The following is a 17,951-nucleotide window of genomic DNA, read 5'->3' as shown; positions in this document are numbered from 1 at the left end:
TTAGGATTGTTTGTTCTGGCTCTGTGAAGAATGCTGGTATTATTTTGATAGGGATTGCCACTTCTTCTCTTTTTGATTGTAACTATTCTGATAGGCATGAGGTGATGCCTCATTGTGGTTTTGATTTGTATTTACCTGAAGATTAGCGATGTTGAGCATTTTTTCATGTGTCTGTTGGCCATCTGTATGTCTTTTCTGGAATGTCTATTCAGGTCTTCTGCCCATTTCTTATCAGATTATTTGGGTTTTTTTGATGTTGAGTTGTAGGAGTCCTTATATGTAATCTGGGTATTGATTTTTTTTTTTTTTGGATATTAATCTCTTATATATCATTTGCAAATATCTTCTCCCATTCAATAGGTTGCTGTTTTGTTTTGTTGATGGTTTCCTATGTTGTGTAAAAGATTTTTAGTTTGGTACAGTCTCATCAGAAAACAAACAAAAAAAATGCTTATTTTTGCTTTTGTTGCCCTTGCCTGAAGAAACAGATCCAAAACACCCAAAAAATTGCTAAGACTGATGTTCAAGAATTTACTGATGTTGTTTTCCTGTAGGAGTTCCATGGTTTCAGGTCTTACATTTAGGTCTTCAATCCATTGTGAGATTATTTTTGTATATTGTGTATGAAAGCAGTTCTGGTTTCATTGTTTTGCATGTAGCTGTCCATTTTTCTGCACACCATTTGTTGAAGAGACAGTCTTTTCCCCATTTGTTATATTCTTGGATTTTTTGGTCATAGAATGACCAAATAAAGTGTAAGTTTATTTCTGGACTCTCTGTTCTGTTGACCTGTTTTTATGCCAGTTCCATACTGTTTTGATTACTATAGCTTTGCAGTATAGTTTGAAATCTGGGAGCATACCTCCAGCTTTGTTCTTTCTCAAGATTTGCTTTGGCTTTTTGGGTCTTTTGTGATTCCATACAAATTTTAGGGTTATTTGTTCTAATTCTGTGAAAAATGCCATTGGTATTTTGATAGGGATTTCATTATATCTATAAATTGCTTTGGATAGTGTGGACATTTGACTGCATTGGTTCTTCCAGTCCGTGAGCACAGTTTGTCTTCAATTTATGTCATCTTCAGTTTCTTTCATCAATGTCTTACAGTTTTCAGAGTACAGGTTTTATACCTCTATGGTTAAATTTATTCCTAGGTAATCCTAGGTATTTTTTTCTTTTTCATGCAGTTGTAAATGGGATTGTTTTCTTAATTTTTCTCTCTGCTAGTTTTTTACTGTGTAGAGATGGAACAGATTTTTGTATATTACTTTTGTATCCTCCAGCTTTACTGAAATAATTTATTCTAATTGTTTTATGGTGTGGTCTTTAGTGTTTTCTAACGAATAGAAATTTCTAACAAATTTCTATTTGCACATCTGCAAATAGTGACAATTTCATGTCTTCCCTGCCAATTGGGATGCCTTTTATTTACTTTTCTTCTCTGATTGCTGTGACTAAGATTCCCAGTACCGTGTTGAATGAAAGTGGCAAGCCTGGGCATCTTTGTCTTGTTTTCCTGATCTTAGAGGAAAAGCTTTCATTTTTTTCACTGTGGAGTGTGATATTAACTGGGGGTTTGTCATCTCTGGTCTTTATTGTGTTGTGGTATGTTCTCTCTGTACCCGCTTTGTTGAGAATTTTTATCATAAATGGATATTGAATTTTTGTCAAATGTTTTTTTCTGCATCTGTTGAGAAGATTGTATGATTTTTATCCTTCATTTTGTTAATGTGTATGACAGTTGATTTGTGGATATTGAATTATCTCTGCATCTCTGGAATAAATGCCATTTGATCATGGTGTGTGATTCTTTTAATATATTACTGAATTTGGTTTGCTAATATTTTGTTGAGGATTTTTGCATCTATATTCATCAGGTGTATTAACCTGTCATTTTCTTTTTTTGTAATGTCTTTGGTTTTGGTATCGCATAGAATTAATTTGCAAGTGTTCCTACACTGTTGTTTTTGGAATAGTTTCAGAAGGATAGGTATTAACTCTTCTTTAAGTGTGTGGTAGAATTTACCTGTGAAGCTGTCTGGTCCTGGACGTTTTGCTGGGATTTTTTTTTTTTTTTTTTTTTTTTTTTTTTTGATTATTGATGGTATTTCATTACTGGTAAACAGTGTTCAGATTTTCTTTTTCTTGATGATTCAGTTTTGGAAGATTTTATGTTTCTAGGAATTTATCCATTTCTTCTTGGTTGTCCAATTTATTGATGTATAATTTTTCATAATGATCTTTTGTAATTCTTTGTATTTGTGTGGTGTTAGTTGTAACTTCTCTTTTATTTCTGATTTTGTTTATTGGGCCCCCTCTTTTTTTCTTGAGGAGTCCTTCTAGGTAAAGGTTTATCATTGTCCTTGTTTTAAATCTTTTCTTTTTTTTTTAATTGAAGTATAATTGACATACATTATTACATTAGTTTCAAGTGTACAACATAATGATTTGACAAGTTTACATTGTTACACCCACCACAGGTATAGCTACCACGTGTCATCATATAATGTTGACTATATTCCCTATGTGGTACCTTTTATCCCTATGACTTACCATTCCATTATACCTTAAAGCAGGTATCTCCCCTTCTCTTCACCCATTTTGCCCATCTTCCCACCTGCCACCCCTTGGCATCTGTCAGTTCATTCTCTGTATTTATGCTTCTGTTTCTGTTTTTTATTTGTTCACTGGTTTTTAGGTTCTACATATAAATGAAATTATATTGTAGTTTTTCTCTGTCTGATTTATTTCACTTACCATAATCCTATGTAGGTCTATATAAATATTGTTTATCTTTTCAGAGTACTGGCTCTTGGTTTCATTGATCTTTTCTATTGTTTCTTTTTCAGTCTCTATTTCATTTAGTTCCTCTTTGATCTTTATTATTTACTTTCTTCTGCTAACTTTGGGCTTTGTTCTTATTTTTTTAGTTTCTTTATATGTAAGGTTAGATTGTTTATTGGAGATTTTTCTTGTTTCTTAGAATAGGCCTATATAACATTATAAACTTCCTTCTTAGAATTATTTTTGCTCTGTCCCCATAGATTTTGGAAGTTGTATTTCCATTTCCATTTGACTCAAGATATTTTTTTATTTCCTCTTTGATTTCTTTGACCTCTTGGTTATTTGTTTGCATGTTATTTGGTCTCCTCATATTTTCCTCACATTTGTGTTTTTTCTGGTTTTTTTTTTCCTTGTAATTGATTTCTAATTCTATCCCATTGTAGTTGAAAAGATGCTTGATATGATTTCAGTCTTGTTAAATGTATTGAGACTCATTTTGTGGCCAAACAGGTGATCCATCCTGAAGAGGGTTCCATATGCACTTAAGAATGTATATTTTGCTGTTTTGGATAGAATGTTCTTTATGTATCTCTTAAGTCTGTCTGGTCTAATCTGTTGTTTAAGGCCATGGTTTCCTTATTGATTTTCTCTTTGGATGATCTCTCTATTGATGTAAGTGGAGTGTTAAAGTTCCCTACTATTCTTGTATTACTATCGATTTTTACCTTTGTGTCTGAAAATATCTGCTTTATGTATGTGGGTGCTTCTATGTTGGGTACATAGATATTTACAATGTTATATCCCCTTGTTAGATTGATCCATCTATTATTTAATGTCCTTCTTTGTTTCTTGTATAGTCTTTGTTTTAAAGTCTGTTTTGTCTGATGTAACTATTGCTAACCCAGCTTTCTTTTCATTTCTGTGTGCATACAATATCTTTTTCCATCTCTTCACTTCCAGTCCATATGTGTCTTTGGTCTGAATTGAGTCTGTTACAAGCAGCATATGGATGGGTCTTGCTTTTTTATCCATTCAACCACCTGAGTCTTTGATTGTAATATTTCTTCCATTTACACTTAATTATCAATAGGTATGTACTTACTGGTGATTTTTGTTTTGTTTTGTTTTCTGGTTGTCTTTATAATTCTTGTAGTTTTTTTGTTTGTTTTGATCTCTTCCCTTGTGATTTGACAACTTTTTTCGTGTTATGTTTAGATTCCTTTATTTCCTGTATATCTATTACAGGCTTTTGGTTTGCTTAACATGAAGTTCATATATAATATGTATGTAAATTTATTTAAGTTGATGATTGCTTAAGTTCAAACACATTCTGGGGCACCTGGATGGCTCAGTCAGCTGTGCGTCTGACTTTTTTTTTTTAATGTTTATTAATTTTGAGAGAGAATGCAAGCAGGTGTGGGGCATAGAGAGAGATAATCCCAAGCAGGCTCCGTGCTTTCAGTGCAGAGCCCAATGTGGGGTTTGATCTCATGATTCCTGAGATCACAACCTGAACCAAAATCAAGAGTTGGACTTGATTTCAGTTCAGGTAATGATTCCAGGGTCAGTCCCATGCTTAGCATGCAGCCTCCTGGAGATTCTGTTTCTCATCTCTCTCTCTCTCTCTCTCTCTCTCTCTGCCTCCCTCACCCCCACTTGTGCATGTTCTCTCTCTAAAATTAAAAAAAAAAAAAACAGTACATTCTAAAAGTACTACATTTTTCCCCACCCTGCAGTATTTTGTTTTTGACATACTTTATTTACATGTTTAGTTTTGTATCCCTTAACTAAATATTGTAGATATCATTGATTCTACTACTTTTGGTTTTTAACCTTCACACTAACTTTATAAGTAATTGATTCACTACCTTTACAATAGATTTGCTTTTAATAGTGAGATTTTTTTTCTTTTAAAATTTTCTTATTTCTAGTTGTGGCTTTTTCTCTTCCACTTAAAGAAGTCCCTTTAACATTTCTTATAAGGGCAGTATAGTGTTGATGAGCTCCCTTAACTTTTGTCTTTAAATTTTTATTCCTTCTTCAATTCTGAATGGTAATCTTGCCAAGTAAATTTCTTGGGTTGTAGGTTTTTCCTTTTGCCACTTTGAATATATGGTGCCATTCTCTTCTGCCTGCAAAGTTTCTGTTGAAAAATCAACTGATAATCTTATGTATGTTCTCTTGTATGTAACTAGTTGGGTTTTTTTCTTGTGACTTCTAAGATTATCTCCTGATCTTTAATTTTTGACATCTTAGTTATGTGTCTTTAGTGTGGATCTCTTTGGATTCATATTGTTTTTGGTTCTCTGTGCTTCCTGGACCTGGATGTCTGTTTTCTTTCCCAGGTTAGGCAAGTTTTCTGCCCTAATTTCCCTCAAATCAGCTTTCTACTCCTTTCTCTCCCTTTTCTTATTATGGGACCCCTATAATGTGAATGTTAGTGTGCCTGATGTCGTCTCAGAAGTCTCTTAAACTATCATTTAAAAAAAAAAAAAAAGGTTTATTTTGGTGGGGGGGGGAGCAGAGAGAGAGAGAGAGAATCACCAGCAGACTCTGTACTGTCAGCACAGAGTTCACTATGGGTGCTCGAACTCACAAACCATGAGATCATTACCTGAGCTGAAATCAAGGGTCAGACATTTAACCAACTGAGCCACTCAGATGTCCCTTTCCTCATTTTTAAAAATTGTTTTGTCTTCTTGCTCTTCAGCGTGGGTGAATCTCACTACCCTGTCTTTCAGATCACTGATCATTCTTCTGCATCATCTAATGTGCTTTTGATTTCCTCTAGTGTATTTCTCATTTTATCTTCTGCTCTGATTAGTCCTTTTTTGTATTTTGTATCTGTTGTTGAAATCCTCACTATGTTCATCCATTCTTCTTGAGTTTGGTGAACATCTTTATGAACACTACTTTGAATTATTTCATTCTTTTCTGAGGTTTTATCTTGTTCTTTCATTGGAAACATATTTCTCTGTCTTCTCATATTGCCTGGCTGTTTGTTTTGATGTATTAGGTATATTAGCTATGTCTCAGGGTTTTGATGGAGTGGCCTAATGTAGGAGGCATCCTGTGGGGCCTTGAAGCACAGCGTCCCCTGGTCCGCAGAACCAGGTACTTCAAGGGCGTCCCTTATGTGGACTGCATGTACCCTCTTGTTATGGTTGGGCTGTGACTGCTGGGTTCGCACTGGTATGTGGGTTTGGCCTCAGATGCACCTGGCTGAAAGGCCCTGCTGTAATGGTTGCAGGCATTTTGGTGGTCGGGGCTGTAGCTGGTTTGGGAGGCACCATTCTGAAGATGCCTACTGTGTGGCAGGGCAGTAGCTGCTTTGTGGGGGTGCCCATCGCAGTCAAGGCCACTTGGCTGAGTGTTGTGGCATGAGAGTTGTTTTAGAGGGAGCCTTGAACCTGGCCTAGGCTGGCCACCGAGTCTGGTGGAATGGGATCTGATTGAGGCTACCTGCTAGAAGTAGTGGGGTGGGAGCCACTTTGAGGGGGATGCCTTTTGGGGCCAGTATGTTGGGTGAGGTGGGTCCACAGGGAAATGCTGAGGCAGGGCAAGCGGTGTTAGCAAAGTATCAGAAAAGTAACAGAAATAGCTCCTGCCGGTGCTTCTGTTCCAGGAAAAAGTTCCCACAGATCCCTGCTCCTCCTGCACATGCCCTAAAGTTAGCAAATCTTCATATGTGGCCCAGGCACTTCTCAAACTGCTGCCTCTGTGCTAGGTCGCATAGCCAGTGAGTTTGTGCCTGTGCACTTTAAGAGAGGAATCTCCATTTCCTTTAGCTTTCTAGCTCTCTTGGAGTTAAGCCCCACTCATTTTCAAAGCCAGATGTTATGGGGCCTCATCTTCCTGGTGCAGGAAGAGTGGGCATGCTTGATATATGATTTGAACCCTTTGCTCCTTAGGGAGGATAGCCTCTGTGTTGGTGATATCCTTCCTGCTTGGGGTCACTGAGCAGGGGATGTGGGTCCTGACTCGACCCCTTTTCTGCCTTTCCTACCTGCCTGGTGTGGCTTTTTCACTTTAGTTGTTGAAGAGCTATTCTGCTGTTCTTCAGTCATTCTCAGAGAGAGTTGTATATGATGTTGTAATTTAGTGTGTCTGTGACAGGAGATGGTTTGGGATCTTCCTGTTCTGCTATCTTGATCCTCCTATTCTGTTGCCATTCTTTATACTGTTGATTTTGAGTTAATACTTTTTGCCTGAATTTGGAAAGTTGATTAAATGTCAAATAATAGATGTGGAGCAAAGGAAACACTTGAGGATAAACTGTTACATGTGTATGAAATAGCTTGAAAGTTAAACAGAATGAAGAAAACCACATTTTTGATGCATTTTAAGTGCATTCTTTAATTTTGCAAATTTTGATAGTTATTCTTTCCTCAGTCTGTCCACCTGTATCTTCTCTTCCAAAGTAGTGTCACATTTATTTACTTATTTAAACATTTCTCACATAAAGAAAAAAAATGGAGAATTTTTTTCCCCCCACTAAAGAAGGGCAGGCCTAGATTTTTCTACTATGTAATATAATTCAGAAGTGGAAATTTACTTACATGGTTAGTCTTAGGTTATAAATTATACCAGTTCTCCTTGTTGTTAAGTACTGGCTTATAGTAGAGGTTAAGGATGAGAACTTGAAAAAAATAGGAGTGAGTAAGCTTGGATGACTTCCTTATCCCTGAAATTAAGTACTATAGTGGCCTCATTCACTGCCTGTCTGTTTCTCACATTATAGCCATACCTGATCTCACAAAGAGCCCTGTTCAGTTGCTTTGCTTACTATAAAGGCATGTGACTTTACCTCAAGACCTCTTTGGTTTTGGTTTCAATTTAATTACTGAGTTCATCTGCCACATCCATAGATTTTCAGAGTTAGAGGAATCATTGAGGCCAGCTTACCTAATTGCTTATTTTTATGGTCAAGGAAGCCAATTCCCAGAGATTGTGACTTATCTGAATGTGGAGGATGACTTCGTTGTATGAGGCCATTCAGTTAGCTTCTAGGAAATTATTCTTTCCTACTAAATGCATCATTAGTATTCCCTGGAGTGAAGTAACTTTACATCTTCTTACCAGCAACATTATGTCTCTTTTTATCAAATAACAGGTTAACATTGGATTTATATCCTTAATAATTGGCAGTTTGGGTAGTACTTATTTGAGGATAATCCACTCTTTCCTTAAAAGCTGATCTATTGTAATCCAGAAAAACTCTTCTTTTTTCTAATTTGCTATAGGAATTAATTAAGATATATTTTTTTAAATATGAAATTTATTGTCAAATCGGTTTCCATACAACACCCAGTGTTCATCCCAAAAGGTGTCCTCCTCAATACCCATCACCCACCCTCCCCTCCCTTCCACCCCCCATCAACCCTCAGTTTGTTCTCAGTTTTTAAGAGTCTCTTATGGTTTGGCTCTCTCCCTCTCTAACCTCTTTTTTTTTTCTTTCTTCCCCTCCCCCACAGACTTCTGTTAAGTTTCTTAGGATCCACATAAGAGTGAAAACATATGGTATCTGTCTTTCTCTGTATGACTTATTTCACTTAGCATAACACTCTCCAGTTCTATCCACTTTGCTACAAAAGGCCATATTTCATTCTTTCTCATTGCAGCGTAGTATTCCATTGTGTATATAAACCACAATTTCTTTATCCATTCATCAGTTGATGGACATTTAGGCTCTTTCCATGATTTTGCTATTGTTGAGACTGCTGCTATAAACATTGGGGTACAAGTGCCCCTATGCATCAGTACTCCTGTATCCCTTGGGTAAATTCCTAGCAGTGCTACTGCTGGGTCATAGGGTAGATCTATTTTTAATTTTTTGAGGAACCTCCACACTGTTTTCCAGAGCGGCTGCACCAGTTTGCATTCCCACCAACAGTGCAAGAGGGTTCCCGTTTCTCCACATTCTGTCCAGCATCTATAGTCTCCTGATTTGTTCATTTTAGCCACTCTGACTGGTGTGAGGTGATATCTGAGTGTGGTTTTGATTTGTATTTCCCTGATGAGGAGCGATATTGAGCATCTTTTCATGTGCCTGTTGGCCATCTGGATGTCTTCTTTAGAGAAGTGTCTCTTCATGTTTTCTGCCCATTTAATTAAGAGAGTTTAAGGAGTTGATTTTTTTAATGAAAACCTCTTATTGGATATTTTTTTTCCTAACATAATTTTATAATTTCAGAAAAATAAATTAGGATGGACTTACCTGTTTTTGGTTTCCTTTACAGGTACTGCAATCAGGTTCTTTGTAAAGAGATTGATGAATGTGTGACTCTTCTTCTTCAAGAGCTTGTCAGTTTTCAGGAACGCATCTACCAAAAAGATCCTGTAAGAGCAAAAGCAAGGAGACGGCTGGTTATGGGTCTAAGGGAGGTTACTAAGCATATGAAGTTAAATAAGATCAAGTGTGTTATAATTTCTCCAAACTGTGAAAAAATCCAGTCAAAAGGTATGAACATTTTACTGTTGAAGTGTTTTGATATTTATTTAGTATAACTGTAGGATATACAATGAATTGTAAAATGTGGAAGCCATATGTCTTTCTTTGCAGAGATTAGATATGAAACATAATGATGACCATGAAAGAAAGTGAAATCTTTCATTACCTAAATTAAGTAATAAAATTGAGATCAGACTATAAAGTCTTAATCTGTGAACACTAGTTAAGGATTTTATTCCCCAAGTGTCCCCTCTGTTGTAATCAGAGTGAGGACTTATTCATAAGAATACCTTTCTTTATTTCTGCAAATGTATTCTGCTTTTAAAATTCTTGGATTACCTTCCTTTGATAAAAGTTAAAGTTCTCTGCTCTTGCTTATGGTGATTTGCCTCAGAAATGAGCAGTTACATGTAAAGGCTCTTATGGGAACCCACACACAATACTTTTTTACTGTTTCATGCACCCTGATTTGTCTGTTTTCATGGAGGAGCCACTTTGGGTAATTGGAGAAGACAGATGCAGAAGTAACAGTAGTAGGAATAGTCTCCACGGGGGAAAATGCCAATAAAAATAGTAGTATATGTCTGTCTCATTGCTACTTGAGCTGAGAGAATAAAGACATCAGTCACTATTAACAATTTTAATTTCTGTTTTAATAAATGTTTATTGTATCGAAGTTTGACTCCCTCTATACTAATCCCTATGGAGAGACAAAAATTGGCCTTGAAGAATTGGAAAATTTATTGGAAAGAAAGAAAATATGTATATATATTCATATATAAATTCCAATAAGAAAATGTGTGGAACAGCAGAAGTGCCACAAGTATTCATAGAATCCTTTGCTGCTGTGTTTTATGCTTTAGCTGTTGGGTGCTAAAATACCTCCATTTAAGAAATAAGTAAATTAGAGGCACCTGGGTGGCTCAGTCAGTTAAGCCTCCAACTCTTTATCTCAGCTCAGGTCTTGATCTCAGGGTAGTGAGTTCAGGTCCTACGTTGGGCTCCATGCTGGGTGTGAAGCCTACTTAATGGGGGAAAAAATAATAAGTAAATTAAAACCTCAGCATGTGTTGACTTTCTCAGGTGGACTGGATGAGGCTCTCTATAATGTTATAGCCATGGCACGGGAACAAGAAATTCCTTTTGTGTTTGCGCTTGGAAGAAAAGCTCTAGGACGCTGTGTGAACAAGCTGGTTCCTGTTAGTGTAGTGGGAATCTTCAACTACTTTGGTGCTGAGGTAAGACTTCGAGGATGCACTCCCTCACTCCCTCCTGTTCCCCCCATACATTTTCTGTTGACACACGCCAGTGTTATGTTTAAACATTTAAAGAAGTGAGATGATTCTCCCAGGGATGAGTGGAAAATTCTTGAGTCCACATTTCCTTTTTAGTGTTGAAACCATTTATACAAATTAATCCTACAATATTTTGGCTATAAACATATTAGTTCCTATTTTTCCCACAGTGTTTTTTTTCTTCTGGGTTTAATTTTGTAATATCTGAGAATTTATTTAACTGCTGGGTAAAGATATCCAATATTATACAATGTAAAATAATTTTCTTCAGTTTATATAAGGCTATATTTTGTGCTACTTGGAGTCAAGAGAGAGAAGAATGCTTTAGTTGGAGAGGATTTTCTTTTTTTTTTTTTTTAATTTTTTTTTAAACGTTTTTTTTTATTTTATTTTTGGGACAGAGAGAGACAGAGCATGAACGGGGGAGGGGCAGAGAGAGAGGGAGACACAGAATCAGAAGCAGGCTCCAGGCTCCGAGCCATCAGCCCAGAGCCTGACGCGGGGCTCGAACTCACGGACCGCGAGATCGTGACCTGGCTGAAGTCGGACGCTTAACCGACTGCGCCACCCAGGCGCCCCTGGAGAGGATTTTCTTTCAGAAAATGGAGTTCCTAACCAATTGTCAGAATAATTCTGCACTCAAGATACTTTTATCTTCCTCTCCTAGTCTGCCAATAAAGCTTTGCCCATAGGAGCTGATAATAAATAATAATAATAATAATAATAATAATAATAATAATAGGTTGATAACTAATAATTAGAATAGTTATTTATCTTCCCTAATACTTATTAACTGATAACATTTTAAGACCTTTTTATGAAGTTGATTTTGAAGTGTTTTGTAACACCATTCATGGACCATTTTCCTTCTTCCCATCCATACTATTTTTATATATTTAAATGTTTAATATTTAGTGTTTAGATTTAATGTTTAGATTTTATATATTTTATTATGTATTTTATACTTATATATTTAATGTTGATATTTAAATGTTTAATGCTCAGCAGTTAGATTTGATGTTTCTTCCAGAAGCCAAAATACTTTGTACATCTCAAGGCATTTAAGATAAGGTACCTTGCTTGAATCATTGGTATCTCCCATCTTCAGCCATATGGAAGTTTCCTTGAGAGCAGAATGGTGTTCCAGTGATCTTTGTACTCACTGTAGTGCCAGATACTAAAGGGTGCAGTTGTTGAATGATAAACTTTGCAAGAACTTTTAGTATATCACAATTAGTGACTAATATTGAATCAAGAAATTTCCTCAGAGGGGCGCCTGGGTGGCTCAGTCAGTTGAGCATCTGACTTCTCCTCAGGTCATGATCTCACAGTCGTGGGTTTGAGCCCTGCGTCAGGCTCTGTGCTGACAGCTAGGAGCCTGGATCCTGCTTTGGAGTCTGTGTCTCCCTCTCTCTCTGTCCCTCCCCCTCCTCTTTGTCCCTCCCCCCTGCTTGCACTGTGTGTCTCTCTCTCAAAAATAAATAAACATTAAAAAAGAAATTAAAAAAAAGACATTTTCTCAGACTTATGAGAATTATATAAACAATATCTGAAAGTTACAGAGTATTTTATAAAGTTCTGCAGTGTGCATACCATTTGTGCTCATTGAAAGTGTGTCTGATCCTGAAACAGTAGAGATACTATTTATTGTTTTGTTTTAAAGTTTTTATTTATTTACTTTGAGAGAGAAAGAGTATGAGAGGGGCAGAGAGAGATGGAGTGAGAGAGAATCCAGAGAGGAGATGGAGTAAGAGAATCCCAAGCAGGCTCTGCACTGACAGTGCCGAGGCCAGTGTGGGGCTTGAATTCATGAACCATGAGATCATGACCTGAGCTGAAATCAAGAGTTGGATGCTTAACTGACTGAGCCACCCAGGCGCCCCTATTTATTGTTAATTATAGGAATAAAAAGCATAACAAAAAATGGACTAATCAAAATCCCTTTTTAGAGCCTGTTTAATAAGTTAGTGGAACTTACTGAGGAAGCCAGGAAAGCATACAAAGATATGGTTGCCGCAATGGAACAAGAGCAAGCTGAGGAGGCCTTAAAGAATGTGAAGAAGGTGCCACACCACATGGGGCACTCTCGGAACCCCTCTGCAGCCAGCGCCATTTCTTTCTGCAGTGTTATTTCTGAACCCATCTCTGAAGTAAATGAAAAGGAATATGGTAAGTTGTTATATATCATTTCAGATGATTGAAATTTTGAAATACATGCTACTTTTTGTTTTTATCTTACTGATTATTCATATTTTGCTCAGAATTTTGGTTTAAGAAATTGCATTAAACATGTCCATTAAACATTAGGAGACAGTTTGGGGCTGAGACTTTCTGTGAGATCCTATAATTCAGTCACATTTCCAGAATCTCCAAGGGATTTGAAAGTCAAAATGTGTCATACTTTGTGACCTATAACTAAGTAAATTCTAGGAGGTTTCATGCTGATATTCTATTATTGAAGTTTTGTATTTACTAAGTAAACAAAAGACCTGAATATTATTGATTGTAAGCTTATAAAATCTAGACATATGACATTTGTTTTGAGTTAAATTTGATGCTAGTTGAAAAGAAATATAGACGAAAACCCAGCATTTGTGTGTGTTAAAGAATAAAAATTCAGCTGAGTAAGTTTAAAGATCTAATTGGCTTTCATAAGTGATTTGTGCATTGGGCAGCATCCCATCTAGCAAGTAGGGGAGAGCTCTGAGGAGCTGTACAAAATGGAAGGTTTTTATAGGAAGGTGGGTGGTTCAAGGAAGTTATTAGCAAAAGAAAAGAAAGGATCCTTCCTGCCAAGGTCTGGCAAGGTCACCTTCCTTGAGGGGGATAGGCAAGGGGTCTTATTTAGGTGGATTGTCTCATCTTCCTGTTGGGGGTGGAGAGGGCCCTTGTGACAGATTACCTCACTAGTGCTGACCAGAAAATTCTTCAGACTTCTATTTCTAGGGGAGGTCGAAACTGGGATTAGGTTAGATATTAAGCTCTGGTTTGGTGATTTGGCCTCAGTGATGCCATTTTTGGCCTGTGTTTTTTTTTTTAACATACAATGTTTAAAATAACATTATTTATTGCACTATATGTTTTAGTAGTTTCCTTGCCTTGTTTCTGTATAATACTTTGAACTCTTTAAGTTCCCCACTTTTCATGATCTAGTTTCTAATTCATTTCCCAATTTTTTTCTTTTTAAAAATAGTATAGCCACCTCCTTTAATGTGGCTCCTGGTTCTTCCTTCTTTCTTTTCTTTTTCTTGTCTTTTCGTTTCTCTTTTCTTTTCTTTTCTTTTCTTTTCTTTTCTTTTCTTTTCTTTTCTTTTTCTTTTCTTTTCTCTTTTCTTTCTCTTCCTTCCTTCCTTCCTTCCTTCCTTCCTTCCTTCCTTCCTTCCTTCCTTTCTTTCTTTCTTCCTCTAGAAGTTTATTGAATAGCATGTTACCACCTAAAATTTAACATTAAAAAAAACGGACCCTCATTTTTTTCCCTTTTTTCTCACACTCTCTTTGCTAGTCTTCTGTCTGTAATTGTAGTTAAATGTTTGGAATGCTTTTGACAATTCTAGGCCAGAGGCAGTGAACAAGTTACTGTGGGACTTTAGGAAACCTCAGACCAAGGTTAAGTGTTACTGGCTTAGAGGCAGACGTGTATCTTTGTCTGAAGTTGACACCAGTTGAAAATAAAGAAGATAAAGTGCCAGCTTTGTAAATGAGTTTGCTTCTGTCTGTATAACGATCTGCAGATCTCAAAAGCAAACTGCAAGGTAAATTCATAAAACTGGATTTGAGCAATTGATAGTGATCTTCATTTGGGCACATGAAAAGAAAAGTTCTAAAAAGAACCTCTCTCCTCAAAGACTTAGGAGATGTTTTCAAAAAGCACCAAATTTAGAGTGTTCAAAGATGGAAGCCTTGGCTTTTTCACATTCTGCCTAGGGGAGTGAGAAATAATTGATTAATTTCTGGGACTCAGATTTCTCTTTAGTGAAATGAGGAGGGTTTGTCTAGGTCATCTATAAGGTTCCATTCAAAGCTAAAATTCTATGAGCTGTTAAAAAACAAAATTCAACCAATGTGTTTGGAGATCGAATTAGCTTTATTAAATGATTCATGAATTGGGCAGCCACCGTCTAGCAGGTAGAGAGGCACTCTGAAGAGTTGTACAAAATGGAAAGTTTTTATAGAGGGGGGAGGCAAGAAAGTCATTAGGAGGAGAAAAAGATTTTTCTAGAGGCGACTGTTTGCTGGGGGAACATGGGAGGGGTCTTAGGCAGATTACCTCATCTTTCTTTGGGGGATGGAGAGGACCCAGGTGATGGACTCATTGGTGCTGATGGAAAAATTTCCTGACTTACTGTTTACGGCCACATTTGTACAGGAAGTTGAAACTGCAATTTGGGAATTAAACTTCAGTTTGGGAACTCAGTCTAAGTGACACCATTTTGGGCCTGTAGTTGTCATTTGTTTGTTTGTTTGTTTGTTTGTTTGTTTGTTTGTTTTAGTAGAGCTAATGGTTGATCCTAAGGAGAGATTTAGACAGAATCTTGAAGATGAGCTGATTTATCAGGACACCAACAAAATGAGTGGAAGGTAACCACAGATAACATTGAGAAGAAAGTATGAAGTTATTCTTTTTGTATCAGATGTATTCAGCAACAAATAGAAAGCACACTAATGTGTCCTAAGAAGTTAGTATATTTAAGTATTTCACGGTGTCATCAAAGTCCTTAGCTCTTTCTTTTTTTCTGTTCTTCCATTCTCAGTCTGTAGCTTTTTCTCCTGTGCTTATCATCTCATGTTCATAAGTAGCTGCTGTGGCTCTCGGCATTAGTAGTCAAAAGCAGGAAGTTCAGGCAGTGAGTTTCTTTTATCAGTGAAGAAACCATTTTCAGAAGACTTCTTTTGTTTCATTTGGCTAGAACCAATCTTGTGACTACTTTTAGCTGCAAGGGAGACTAGGGCAAGGGAGTATTTGGCATAGGAGGGATAGGATAACCATGATAGTCTGAGAGCTATTTTAATTCATCCTCTGGGACTAGGCTCAAGTTCATCCCAAGTTTGGGGGTTCTGTTATCCAGGAAGAAAACGGGGAATGACTGTTGGGTAGACAGCAAGTAGCGTTTTCCATTTCTGGAAGATGCCGGGTTTCTAAAATGTTCCTCCCCCGCCCCACCGAGTGTAAAGAAAACCAAAGCTTGGAAAAGGATGCTAATCATTGGTAGACTAGAAAACCTCCTGTGATAGTACAGTCTTACTGTCCTTTGTGTACCCTTGTTTTCTTTGCTTATGTTTTCCTTCCACCTGTGCTGAGTCTCAATTCTATCATATTTATTACCTGAAACAAATAGTTTTGAACATAAATCCCAATTAAGTTGTAAGTTCTTTGATATTGGAACTTGGCATATAATTGCCACTTGATACATAATAATATCTCACTGAATTCTTACTATGTGCTAGGCACTTTTCCAAGCATTTCACGCTAATATGTTCAGTTGTCTGAGCAACCCTATGAAATAAGAAATAGTGTACTGCATTGTACAGATGAGGCTAAGATGAAGAGAGGTAAATAACTTGCCAGTGCCTTGCAGTGGGTGAATCCGTCTCTAGAATCTGCATTCTTAGCCAGTGTGATTGTATTCCCTGTCTGTTGTATGAGTTCATAATAGGATAATATAATAGGTTTTCGGTAACCACTTATGAGGGGGACAGCCTTGATGTGTAGTCCTTCTATCCTGAATTTCCTGCTCATTCTCTACTATCACCCCTTCTTCTGTAGTTTCTTGAACTCATTTGCTTATTCTTCCATATATAACTATCTAAAGATGGATAGCTTCCCTGTGAGTACTGACTGAAAGGAGAAATACACACATCTCATCCTCTGATAAATCACTACTGATTTGGAAGTTTAAAAAACAAATAACAAGGACCCAGTAAACAAAACAGGAAAGCATAGAGGGATTAATAAGCAAAGAAGAGCTCTACTGAGTAAGTTCTGCTACAATAAACAATTCAGAAGCAGGATAGGTTTGGATCAGTGCCGTTTCCAGGTTTGTTGAGATCTTTGGTTCTGCCTTTAACTTGCTTCCTGTTCCCTTCATCATAAGTGGACTCCTAGAGGTTCTGTTCTGGATTTAGACTGTCCCCCTCCCCATTCCAATCAGATTTCTCCTATCCCATAGAGAATGATGGCACTTTCTTATTCTTCTGTTTCTCCATGTTGTATTCATGTGTTTGTGGCACTCCTCAACTGTTGATCAAGCTTCACCTATTACTTTAAGGTGGGATCATAGGCCTTCCCTCCCCAGTGGATGTGTGATCTAGGTGGCTTTTTGATTGTTGTGACAAGTCTCTTGATGGCTAAACAGCAGAATCCTTTGTCTCTGCTTCTAAGGTCATATCTCCTTTTCCTTTCCCAAGGAACCGTGTGGGCTTTCAGCTCACCTGTCCAAGTAGATGAAAGCCCCAAGTTTATCCTGGAGAGAGATCAGCCTAACCTAGTATCCTGACCTTCCTTTTTCCTGTTCTTTGACTCATAGCCAAGGGAGAGGTGGAACTTTTTCCAAGACCCCAAGTGAATTCTTAAACTTTTGAAGGAGGAAAAAAAACTGTTAGAAGGAATGTAAAAGTGCATCTAAAACTTCAAAAAAAATGTATGCCTTTTTAAAGTTTTCGGGGGGGGCGCATAATTAAATATACGTGTGGCATTTTTCATTTAATAGGCTTTTTTGTCTCTAACACTTATTATATGCCAACCATAGGGACACAGAGATGAGTGGGAGTGGGAAGGAGAAGGGAGGGGGGGCGGCACAGCAAACACAAAACAAGTGCTTTGGAACTGTATGCAAAAAGTTCTGTGGGAATTTAGGTTAGTGGAAAGTCAGGAAAGACTTCAGAAAAGAATTGACATTTAAGGATGGTTTTCAAGGATGAGTGGGAGTCTGAAGGGTAAAGGAGGAAAACATCTGTGAAAAGAACAGCTTATGCAAAGCAAGAAATTGTAAACAGAAGTTATGACTTTGGGAGGAATGAGAATTCAGAGAGACCCCAAGCATAGAATGCGTGACCAAGGGTTATAATGAATGGGACCAGAAAGACAGGTAAGGGTCAGATCATGGAGGGCTTTGATTATGCCAAGCTAAGGTGTTTGGATTGTCTCCTAGGGTAATAGAAAGCCAGTTAGACAGTGACATGACCAATTCACAAAACCAGTTATGTTTATATGTAGATGTATAGCAAGATAAAGAAGGCTTGAGCTAAGGCAGTAGTGACCAAATTTAGTAGTTTTTGAGATAGAAGTGAGATGGTGTAATTATGAGTTCAGTGGAATAAAGAGATATAGTCAGGGCAAAAGATAGGGTTTCAAGGATTACTGTGTGTTCTTTTGCTTTGAGACTACGAAAATGATAATGTTATTAACTAAGAATGAGAATATA

The 17,951-nt window shown here is 37.1% G+C and overlaps 1 protein-coding gene across 2 annotated transcripts in view; it reads left to right on the top strand.

The window, feature by feature from the left end:
• Nucleotides 1–17,951, top strand: part of SECISBP2L (SECIS binding protein 2 like) — a 68,798-nt gene that overhangs the window by 44,481 nt on the left and 6,366 nt on the right. For both annotated transcript variants that reach the window (XM_025918626.2, XM_025918625.2), the window contains 3 exons: nucleotides 9,024–9,244; nucleotides 10,319–10,473; nucleotides 12,480–12,699. In XM_025918626.2, the coding sequence (XP_025774411.1) occupies nucleotides 9,024–9,244; nucleotides 10,319–10,473; nucleotides 12,480–12,699 (596 nt within the window). The remainder of the gene's footprint in view (nucleotides 1–9,023; nucleotides 9,245–10,318; nucleotides 10,474–12,479; nucleotides 12,700–17,951) is intronic.

The sequence above is a fragment of the Puma concolor genome, chromosome B3, assembly GCF_028749965.1.
Source record: "Puma concolor isolate L17-30 chromosome B3, mPumCon1.1.hap2, whole genome shotgun sequence".
NCBI classification, from domain to species: domain Eukaryota; kingdom Metazoa; phylum Chordata; class Mammalia; order Carnivora; family Felidae; genus Puma; species Puma concolor.
Note: the sequence above shows the minus strand (reverse complement) of the source record. Positions and strands in the feature narration are given on the sequence as shown.